General features: G+C 41.1%; 1 protein-coding gene across 2 annotated transcripts; it reads left to right on the forward strand.

The window, feature by feature from the left end:
- The first annotated feature begins 728 nt into the window (after window positions 1–728).
- On the forward strand, window positions 729–7,270 carry znf346 (zinc finger protein 346). Of its 2 annotated transcripts, none has more exons than XM_068331295.1 (7): window positions 729–803; window positions 2,043–2,146; window positions 3,612–3,704; window positions 4,148–4,298; window positions 4,604–4,834; window positions 4,910–5,009; window positions 5,565–7,270. In XM_068331295.1, exons 1-7 carry the CDS (start codon window positions 746–748, stop codon window positions 5,761–5,763), a joined length of 936 nt encoding a protein of 311 aa, XP_068187396.1. In that variant the 5' UTR covers window positions 729–745; the 3' UTR covers window positions 5,764–7,270. The 2 variants fall into 2 exon arrangements, with proteins under 2 accessions (XP_068187396.1, XP_068187397.1); XM_068331296.1 differs by lacking the exon at window positions 729–803 and adding an exon at window positions 1,910–1,928.
- The last annotated feature ends 3,004 nt before the right edge of the window (window positions 7,271–10,274 follow it).

The following is a 10,274-nucleotide window of genomic DNA, read 5'->3' on the forward strand; positions in this document are numbered from 1 at the left end:
GATGTAATGTTAGCACAATAACTGATTGCATAAAATATTACAAATTATAAAGATAATTTATTAAAAAAGACAGAAGAAAAGAACAGAGGTTTAAATAGGGATCAAGTTTTATAGGTTGTTTTAAACAGATTCTTCAGTCCCCTGTTTGGAGAGCTTGAGGGTCCTCTCCTCAGTGGAGGACTTTACATGGTGCCATCGGTTCCAATGCTTATCTCTGTTTTTAACCCAGCTGTGTCCACCCAGTGTCCCTCCTGTCCCCTTCGTGAGACAGTCTTTCATGCTTTTAAAGATTGTAAGAGACTTGCAGTGCTCTTCACTCTTTTAACGAATGTTTTAAATCTGTTCAGTGAAAATTTTAATATCAGGAAATTTATTTATGGTGCTGGGTACAATACATTGAATCAAGGAAAGTGGCAGCTTTTAAATTTTATTTCTGGAGAGGCAAAACTCGCAATTTACGTGACCAGAAAGAGGAGAATTGAAAACAATAAATGACAAATGAAAATGACAAAAGACCTAAATATGTCCTATGCACTTTAGTTGATGATCAACTCACTCTTGCAAATTTCCTGATATAATGCACGGATTTTTAAATTGTATTTCTTTTTGTTGGTTTTTAGTATTTTTTAAGCAATTTAGCACTTTTCATCTAATGTAAAATTGTAAAATGTTTGAGTGCGATTAAAAATCTCCTTCTCCTTCATCGCGCATGCGCGCTGAGACGTCTGTGGTTGTGACACAAATAATGGCCGTCGCGATGGAGACGGATGCATTTCCTTTCCTGCCTTCGGGACCGGCGGAGAGTATGCCATGTTTATTTTCTAATTTGCCGCATAAATTTCAAACGAGCCTCGTTGGCATTTGTGTTTTATTAATTAAACAGTGTTGCTGTCACCTAACAACAGGCTAGCATCATTAGCTGGAGCTGACAGGGACGGCTTTGACAGACCAGGCTAAGCCAAGCTAGCTGTAGCCGTTTGGGGCTCCAAGGTCGATGAGAGCACGAATGCATGAGATGTTTTTTTTTGTTGCCGGTGATCGCGTCTGTTTTGAGGAGCGGAGACTCTGAGGGGAACGTTCGATTGAGCTAATCTAACGAGCGCATTCATCCAGGGTGGGCCACGCAGGAATGGTGCCTAGCTAACGCAGCGTCCACCCTGCCCTGTCTGTGCAGGAATGCCTCTTTAACACACGCAGGACCCGTTTGTGTGGTGGTGGGATATTGACTTTAGGTACTTGTTGTATATTTGAGTGTAAAGTGTTAAAACATGTGCGTGGCTGTTGTTGTTTCTGCCTCCTTGGCGCCGTCAGGATGCTGTGAGTGGCCCACATGGGTGACGGGTCTCTGTTTGCATCCCCGGGTTCATTTCAGTCCCTGCATGTTCTGTCAGTGCAGAGGTTGGGATCGAACATATGATAAGTAATTAGTCTGAACGATTGATTTTGGCACATCCAAGAACTCGAAGTTTGTCCCATGAGATAATTTTGTCAGATGTAATTTTCTTACATTATTTGTTAGACTGTTTATGCGGGATATTCAGGAACTGCAAGTGTTGCTTGTGATGTTTTGTAGTGAAATTTTAAATGCAGTATAATATTTACAACTGAATACAACATATGTATTTTAGTTATGTGTAGAACAGGAATAACTCTTTAATACAGTACTTGCAAAATAAATCTGCACACTTTCTCCATGCTGACTACCTTGCAAAGTAACATACTGCATTGTTTTGGTGGTACTCGATAAGATTCATTCTTGCCTGATATATGTGATTTAAAATGATGGGATGTTGAGGATTGCATCCCTGCAGAGCACCGTTTCCCTAATTAAATTGTGTACAGTATTTGTCCAATACAGAGCATTCTGTTGCTGTTGGAGGTGGACTCTACTGTGCAGATTTACCATCCTGATGAATGAAAAGCTTCTCGTACGGAGTTATTGATCAGTTTATTGAAGAGATTATTCTGTGTGTGTGATGTAAATGCGTGTTCCCAGAATATGTAACTTCATTTGTCCTGTTTCTTTTTCTCCCTCTTTCTAGTAAATAAGATGATCAAGGAGCACAGCGACCTGTTTTCTGACTCCCAGTGTAAAATCTGCAGTGCTGTCCTCATTTCGGAGTCTCAGAAGTTAACTCACTATCAGGTCAGTGACAGTCTTCTGCTGCTGTTTCAGCATCAGGGAACTTTACTTTTTTTTTGATGCCATATTACTCAGCTTGATTATTAGTTAGAAGGTGTCATCGTCAAATGCGTTTTGCATTTCATTAATGGGATTATAATTAAAGAGTGATGCCCCATTAAAAGGAGTCATGGTAGTATTTATGAGGAAGGACCAGATCACTGGGCAATCCTCCAGTTCTCCATCCAGACAGACAACAAAATAACTGATAATGAAAAAAATATTCATGATGATTTTTCACTGCATCAAATCCCACAGGGACACAACAGAGGTTGAGATACAAGAGGTTAAAATATTTCTTGTATTTCTTGGATGGCATTCCAACAAGCCATAATTTGTGATCAGAGTTCCTTTAGGAGCCTTGTAATATTTTGGAACTGGTATTAATGGCTCATACAAAAACGAATGGATGCATCTGTGTTTTTTTTTGTTATTTCTTATCACCAGCAAAACAACTATTTCCAACTTTTGATAACTGAATGACTGCTTTGTTACTGTTATTGTTGAGCCATGTGTAATAACCCAAATCAGTGTGAGCGAAAACTTAAGAAGAACTTAAGATGAAGAAGAACGAGTGAGAGCGAAAACTTAATCACTGTTTGTATATATCTTATGGGAGTGAATCTGTCGTTGTGCGCTTGGTTCTTTGCCTGTGCATGTACAGAAATTTCATGGCTACAATGAAAAACATGAGAACACTCTAGAAATGATGGAAATATGTTGGGTTGTGTGACTTTTGGTTGCTGTCCCCTGAGGGCCACACAAACCACAACTCCAGACACCAGTACATAGTTCCGTTGTGTGGAAAATTACTGGTTGAACAGTTTGCCAATGTCATTTGAACAGTTAATAGCATCATGTCATCCCTGGTGGGTCTGGACTCCAGTCATTATATCGTGTTTTTATACTACTGTATTTCCACATGTTGTGTTTTTTTTTTTTTTTAGAGATTTGGGGCACCACCACGCTGGAAGCCCAGATAGTTGACTAGAGTCCCAGACTTAACTGTTGACCAGAATGTGGCTGCAATGAATATTTTTGGGGTTTAGCTGAGCTAAAAGAGGATTAACAAGATGAGATTAAACTTTTATCTGTACCAATAAAGTACTTTAAACTTAACTTACTGCTGAGTTTGAGCTGGAGCAGGTAAGCATTCGTTATATTAGTGCTGCTAGGCCGTATTTTTAATAGTTGACATGTACATAGTAATAATAGATCGATGACAGACATGGCTTGGTCAGTGCAGTAGATTCTGTGCTACTTAACCAGTCCGCTTGTCGCGTTCATTCCCAGTTCCCTCTGGGAGTCATCAGAATGCTGCTGTCTGTGGAGCTACGCAGTCAAAAAAAAACTTTCCTCCTGCACTCGCTTCAGTGAGTTCCTGTGATGAATTTAGGCGCTGATGTTTTTCATCTGCTTCTCTTTTCAGAGTAAGAAACATGCCAACAAAGTGCGCCGGTATTTTTCTGTCCAAAACGAGGAGCCAGTGATCAAAAAACTGAAGACTACTTCATCTGTCAGTGTGAGTAAACTGTTCAGTTCGAATGTGAGCCAAACCAGCTTGAATCAGAACTCCACACATGAATTTGACAACCATGAGTGGAATCCAGCGAGACTGTGAGGCCCATTCATGAACCTACAGAAGGCTGCCAACAAGGCCTTTGAAGGCCTTTCAAATATCAAAATGAGGATATTCAAACTAGTGTGTCATTAGTTCAGACATAACTTCTCATAAACGCCACTTAAACATACGTATCTCGTCAGCTTTTCATGTTTGTTTTTAGAAAATACAGCTTTTAGTGTAAACAGTGAATTTAATCATCTACAGTTTTAATGAAAAGTGGCTTTTAGGAGCCAGAGAACTGATGCCCACCAGCGACATCCAGGTTGACCTTCATTAATGGAGCAGAGGAAGACTCCTGTGACCATGAATGATTTATGCCCCTCTGTTTTTTTGTATTACAGCCAGCCTGTAACAACAGAGATCCAGACTGGGCGAAGGTGTGTAATCTTTGTAAGATGACGTTCACCTCCAGTGTGGTGGCCGAGACGCACTACCAGGGCAAAGTCCACTCCAAGAACCTGAGGCTGAAAACTGTTGGTCAGCAGACCACAGGTTAGCTCACTTTTAAAAAGCAGTTGATGATTTTATTCATGTCAGATTCCTGTGTTTTCAGTGATCTCTAAATACCTGCTGACATTAGAAATGGAATTTCTCTTGTTTTTAAAAAATCTAATATGCACAAGATGATTTTGATGACCTATCTGGAGTAGCGTCCTCAAAGACCGTCCTGACTCGAGCGGCCCTCTACTCCAGCTCTTTCCTGCTTTATTTTCTAATATATGTTAATAATGGGACTTATTTCCATGTTTCCTTGTTTGTTTTTACTAATTCCTGACACAATATCTCTTGATCAACAGTAGCTTCTCAAACGCCACCAACGGCTCCCCCAAAGAAGAAACTTGCAGAGGATACGAGCAGTGAGCCTGCGATGGGCGACGACAAAAGCAACCCGGACCGTTTTTGCCCCATTTGCCAGGCCTCCTTTAACAACCCGCTCATGGCCCAGCAGCACTACGTGGGCAAGAAGCACAGGAAACAGATGACTAAGCAGAAACTGATGGAGACGTACGGCCCCGCCACGGCACCAGGTGAGACGCGCAACCACAGCCGTGAAGCTACGCCGCTACGCCCGGAGATTAACTATCCATTCTCTCTTCTTGTAGCTTCCACCCTCAAAGGCTACCCATGCACCGTCTGCAACATTGAACTAAACTCTGTGGAGCAGTACCAGTCTCATATCAGCGGGGCCAAACACAAGAACCAGTAAGTGTTCACATCTAAGGCCTATGTTGGAGATGCTGATCATCAGTTTTAGTGAAGTCCTCTTGTCTTTATGACAGTCAGCATGAGAGCTTTTAGTTTTTACTTGTTTAGTCAGTGCAGAGAAACAACTTTTAAAAGGTTTTTTTTTAAATGATATTTTTACATTTTTACCACACCAGTCAATCTCTCACATTATCTAATAAAAGGAGCCCAAACCACAAAAGAAGTTGTTTGCCTTGCCTTTGAATCTATGTGTCAACTATTCCAGTGGTATTAAGTTTAATGTGATTTTATGCCATTATTCCACATGTGCGTTAAATGATCAGAAGATACACTACAAACATGACTAAGAGCCTCATAGCCCCGACCAAGGATTGATTTCTTGTCTCTTTTAAAAATACTTATTTTTGTACAAAACTGAGGTGTAACCCTCGCCCAGAGTTAGCAGTAATTCCCCCAGAGGCCTCATCATGCTCAGTTTTCACCTGTACCACACCTTCACAAACTCCTTCTAACCTAAACCCCTAACAAACAACAATATTAATCCCATTTCAGAGTGAAGAAAACGGGATTAAATACGGCAAACACTGAGAACAAAAATGCAGCAGAACAATCGTTTGAGGGGGACAACCAGTACACGACTGAAGACTTCAGCATTGTCCAGTACGGCATTGGAAACGACCTGTATGCAGCTGGGGATAACCAGTACGCTCCAGAGGACACAGAGTACACAGAGGAGTACCAGTTTACTTGAGGCCGGTCGTTTTGGTCGGGACACAACAACCAGCCCCTCCAGCCCCCCTAACATCAACCTTCATGGACCTCTAGCTCCTGCCTGAGTCTCCCCCCAATAGGCCCCACCTGGACGTGTCTGAACCATAGGTCTGGACCTGCTACACCCCAACATGCTGTTTTATCATTTTGTGTTCCAGCTGAAGGGTTAAAGATTGTTTTTTGTTTTTTTTAAATCCATTTTCTCCGATGATTAAACAACACTTCCTTTGTAAAGACGGTCTCTAATACTTCTCCTGACTTCTGCTGCTTCTAATTACTGAGTAGAAATCATCAGAGTATATTCGAGCCAGGTACCTGAGGAAATCCATTCATGCTGATGTGATCAGTATTTTTAGAGATAAATGGTTTTTAAACCATTATTTTCAAACATTATTTTCTCTACAAGAGAAGCCAAAATTCACAAATTATGCTGTAAAATACAGTTATATACTTGACTGGGCATTCTGTGCCAGCCGTTGATATCCTGTTCATCTGACTCATTTTGGCCATTAATGAAAAATCTATTTAAGGATTGTGAAGGGCAGCTTTTGGTGTACATCATAGAATCAGTCATTTCCTGTTGGATTAAGATCAACCCAGAATCCAGGTGGGAACTTGTGGATAACCAGTAGACTACATCTGTCACATCACGTCCTATCAGAATGCTGAACAGCTCGGTTGAAACCCACTCTGTTGATCAGCAAATGTTTCTCCTGACGGTACTGAGTAGGAACGCTGGTCAGTGGAGAGAAGGGGGACGACCAGAAGCTGCTGAACCAATACCAACGCCCGGGAACGCAGCTGCAGCCAATGGGGATTCAAAGCTGCTCTCTGGTCCAATCTTAATCTCTTAACATGCATTTTGAAGAATTTGATGTCAATTTCTAAGAATGGCTTCCTTTTTAATTTAATCTGGGGATTCTGAATCCCAACGAGACGAGAGGGGTTATAGTGAAGTTCCTGGCAAACTGTTCTAATTACAGTGGCTTTAGTTTACACATTTTGTATGGTTGGATTATATACTTGTTTTATTGAATGGTGAAAACTGAACCATTTCCCCTTTGAATTGCCCAGAGAGGGGCTTTAAAGACTCCAGAAGAGGCTGATCGATGTTCTCTGAGCTTTGTAATTACTATCAATAGCAGAAAATATATTAAACACAGATTACAAAAGTGATGTCAAATTAGGAAGTGATGTCAATGTTAGAAAAAGTTTTTTTTTTTAAATCCGTTTGTGCTCAAATGAAAGGATTGGTGGAATATTTTATTATTGAATGTCTTCATATTTCTGACAAAAGAAAATCTATTCTTTGGATGTAATTTGTACAAAGAGGGCTCCTCCATATTGCGTAGAACATGGTGTACAATAGACAAACGGCCGTTTCGTTTCCACCCCTGATAGTTTGTTCTGTGTGTTCTAGATGCTTGTGATGAAGAGTTGCTTTAAATATAAGTTGTGTATAACAGGAAAAATAATGCAACAAAGTTGTGCATTAAATGAAGATATGTTTGAAGGCGACTGGTTCTTTGGTTTCTAACAGAAACTTTACTTCTGGGTGGACCCTTAAGTAAAGCAGCAGACTGTAAGGTAAGGTTTGATTAACAGATGAGGTATTTAAAATGCATCATTTTATAATAGTATGTTTATCTTGAAGTCTTGATCGTCTTCAATCGTGACAAGAACATTCAGATATTCTCTGTACCACTCATCCTGTTTAGGGTCTGGAGTGGATCCAATCCCAGTCTACAACTGGACGGGAGGCGGGGTTTATTGCTGGGTCAATGACAGACAACCAGTCACACTAACATTCAATTTAGAGTCATCACTTTACCTCTAATGCATGTGGTTGTGATGGGGGGGAGAAGTTGGAGAAGCCAGAAAGAACCCCCACACACAAGGGGGGTAACGTTCAAACTCCACAGAGAAAAGCCTCAGGAGGATTTGAACCCAGGACCTTCTTGCTGTGAGATGACAGTGCTACCCGCTGCTCCACCATGCTGACCTCAACAACCAGGACACACCGTAAAAATGACACAAATGACTTCCTGATCCGGGGCTCTTCATGTGGTCAACCAGCAAACTACTCACAAAAACCATCGTCAACAACCTTGGTATGGTAACAATCACAAGAAGCTGCCCTACATACAGATGAAAGGACAACTTTAAATACTACAACTAGCCAAAAACATTACTGGTGTGTTTTTACATTCCTTGAGTTTCTATTTATATCAGAAGGAACATTGTGTTCCCTTCATTTATTCATTCATTCATCATGAAGCTGAGACAAGATGAGAAGTACAGGGTACACCCTGGATGAGATGCCAGCTCATCTCAGGGCATGAAGAAACCACAAAAGTTCCTGAGTTCCTGTGGAATCAATGAAATCTGGTGGATCCAGATTGAATGAAGAGCCAAGCTACAGACACACAAGAATTTCAGGCCCCTAAACATGACTGACTTATTTCCAGATCTGTGCATTGTTCCCTGAAAAATCAAAGAAAGGGTTGAAAAAATACAACAACAAAAAAAGGCAAAAGTAGTCCTAGATGAGCTCATTCTGGATCTTCATAGATATTTATTTAATAGGTTTTCTCCTGCTGAAAAATAAGTAACAAACACATGGATGAAAATGCAGGCTTGCAGGCTGAATCACCCCGACCACATGGGGGCGCTCAAACTCTTTGGACCGGATCAGCTCTTTCAGAACTCAGGTTCAAATGTTCTTCAGGAGACAAATCAAGCAGCTTTGCACACAAACTATTCTGCTTTTTATTTGACATTCCTGTTATTCTATGAATGTCTGTGCTTGAATCCAGAGGATGGTTATGTGATCAAAAACACAATGAGGTCCAGAAAGAAGACTCCAAGGCTTCAGGTGTGTTTTAGGCATACAGCGTCAGATGAAGGCCTCCAATCAGGGATCAGTGGACCTCTAGTGGTCTGCAGTATGGTCAGCAGCATGTGAGTGGTTTTTTTTCCGGAACCAGTGCAAAGACCAGTGCATCGAACCCATCAGGACCATCTAAGCATCAGTCAGTCAGTTTCTGTCTGATGTTTGACTCCTGATGAGACAAACTTTAAACACACACAGTCAATGCTACACTAAAAGACGGCTTCTTACCTCCTCTTCCTAATGAATGAATGAAAAATTAACAATAGCTCAGTGTGGAGCAGCTAATGCTGTAACACAAACCTACTATTTCTATTAACATTTATTATTATTAACAGACACACACACACACACACACACACGAGTATAACTGTTTTATTTAGATAGCATTTCTGTAAAATGAAACCCCCACCACCACCATGACCCTGGGTGGCGTGCGGGGCAGGACGATTTGTCCTGGTCCCCTGCAGCCTGAAGGGCGTCCCTGTCATTGTTATTCAGCTAAAAGAGACAGGTTTAGTGTTCAAATGTGTCCAGTGTGGTTTTCAGACACGCCAACATTACAGAATCCTCTGAAAGATGAACCAACAACAAACTGTCTCCTACTGTCAGATGAATTTCCCGTCTTCCCTCAAACCGGGCTCTGGCTGCCAGAGAGTGTGTTTTGAGAGGACGTCCACCTGTCGGGGCTCTAAATGTCTTGTTGTCTGTCTGTGAGCCTCAGCGCAAATGTAATGACATGCAGGGTAAATGTTGCATCCAGATGTTTCTTTTCTCCTTTATGCTGAGAGGAAAAAGGACTCAGTCTAGGTAACGGCAGGGACATACATGAATGGAGTATGAATATTATTATTATCATATTATTATCACACAATATACGCAGTGCAATAATCTGAAGTCTGATATTTTCCCCTCAAGAAGAGCGATAGGCACCAATGGAGCAAGTTTTGACATCTGCACTAATTCACTCATCTCAACAGGCATGATGACGATAAAACAAGTACACACTGAAATGTATTATAATTATAGGTTATTGTTAAACATCTAAGTGCTTTTATGAGTGTAAATTAAATACATCTTCAGGCTGGAGTTGGGGGGGGGGGCTTACATCAGCAGGTTGGTGGTGTGAGAAGATACCAACTGGTCCAGATCAGTCTAAAAAATGTGTTTTTTTTGTCTCCATTTCCAAGCGGGCTGGTTCCATTCCTTTGGGTAGTGAAACATGCAATAACTGTTAATTCTGGCTGCCAGTGACTTGGTTGTCTTGTTAGGTGATATGGTGAACTCTCTGGTGAACTTTAAGTCCAACATATACTCAGTTTTAGCTCCAGGATGTTTTCACTAAAAACCTCTGGCTCATTAGAGGTTAAATGCCTCTCGGTGCTGACAGGCTGCACAGCTGCAGCTGGAAACAGCGTGAACAGAGCCGACCGGAACAATCCAAATGTGGGTCAAACAGACGGAACAGTGAAGCTAGTCAGAGGTTCCCCCCAAAAAGCAGCAGATGGAATAATTCTCTAGATGTTTACGACAAGCTTTGTGCACCGTTTTAACCTCATTATTTCACACCATATAAAAGAATTAAAATGATGATTTAACAG

Source organism: Antennarius striatus, chromosome 13, assembly GCF_040054535.1.
Source record: "Antennarius striatus isolate MH-2024 chromosome 13, ASM4005453v1, whole genome shotgun sequence".
NCBI lineage: Eukaryota > Metazoa > Chordata > Actinopteri > Lophiiformes > Antennariidae > Antennarius > Antennarius striatus.

Excerpts from the sequence above, each read along its gene's own strand:
- znf346 (XM_068331295.1), top strand. The coding sequence starts at position 746 with ATGGCCGTCGCGATGGAGACGGATGCATTTCCTTTCCTGCCTTCGGGA. Across the intron at positions 3,705-4,147 it reads AGACTACTTCATCTGTCAGT|CCAGCCTGTAACAACAGAGA; the intron begins GTGAGTAAACTG and ends TTTGTATTACAG. Across the intron at positions 4,835-4,909 it reads CGGCCCCGCCACGGCACCAG|CTTCCACCCTCAAAGGCTAC; the intron begins GTGAGACGCGCA and ends CTCTTCTTGTAG.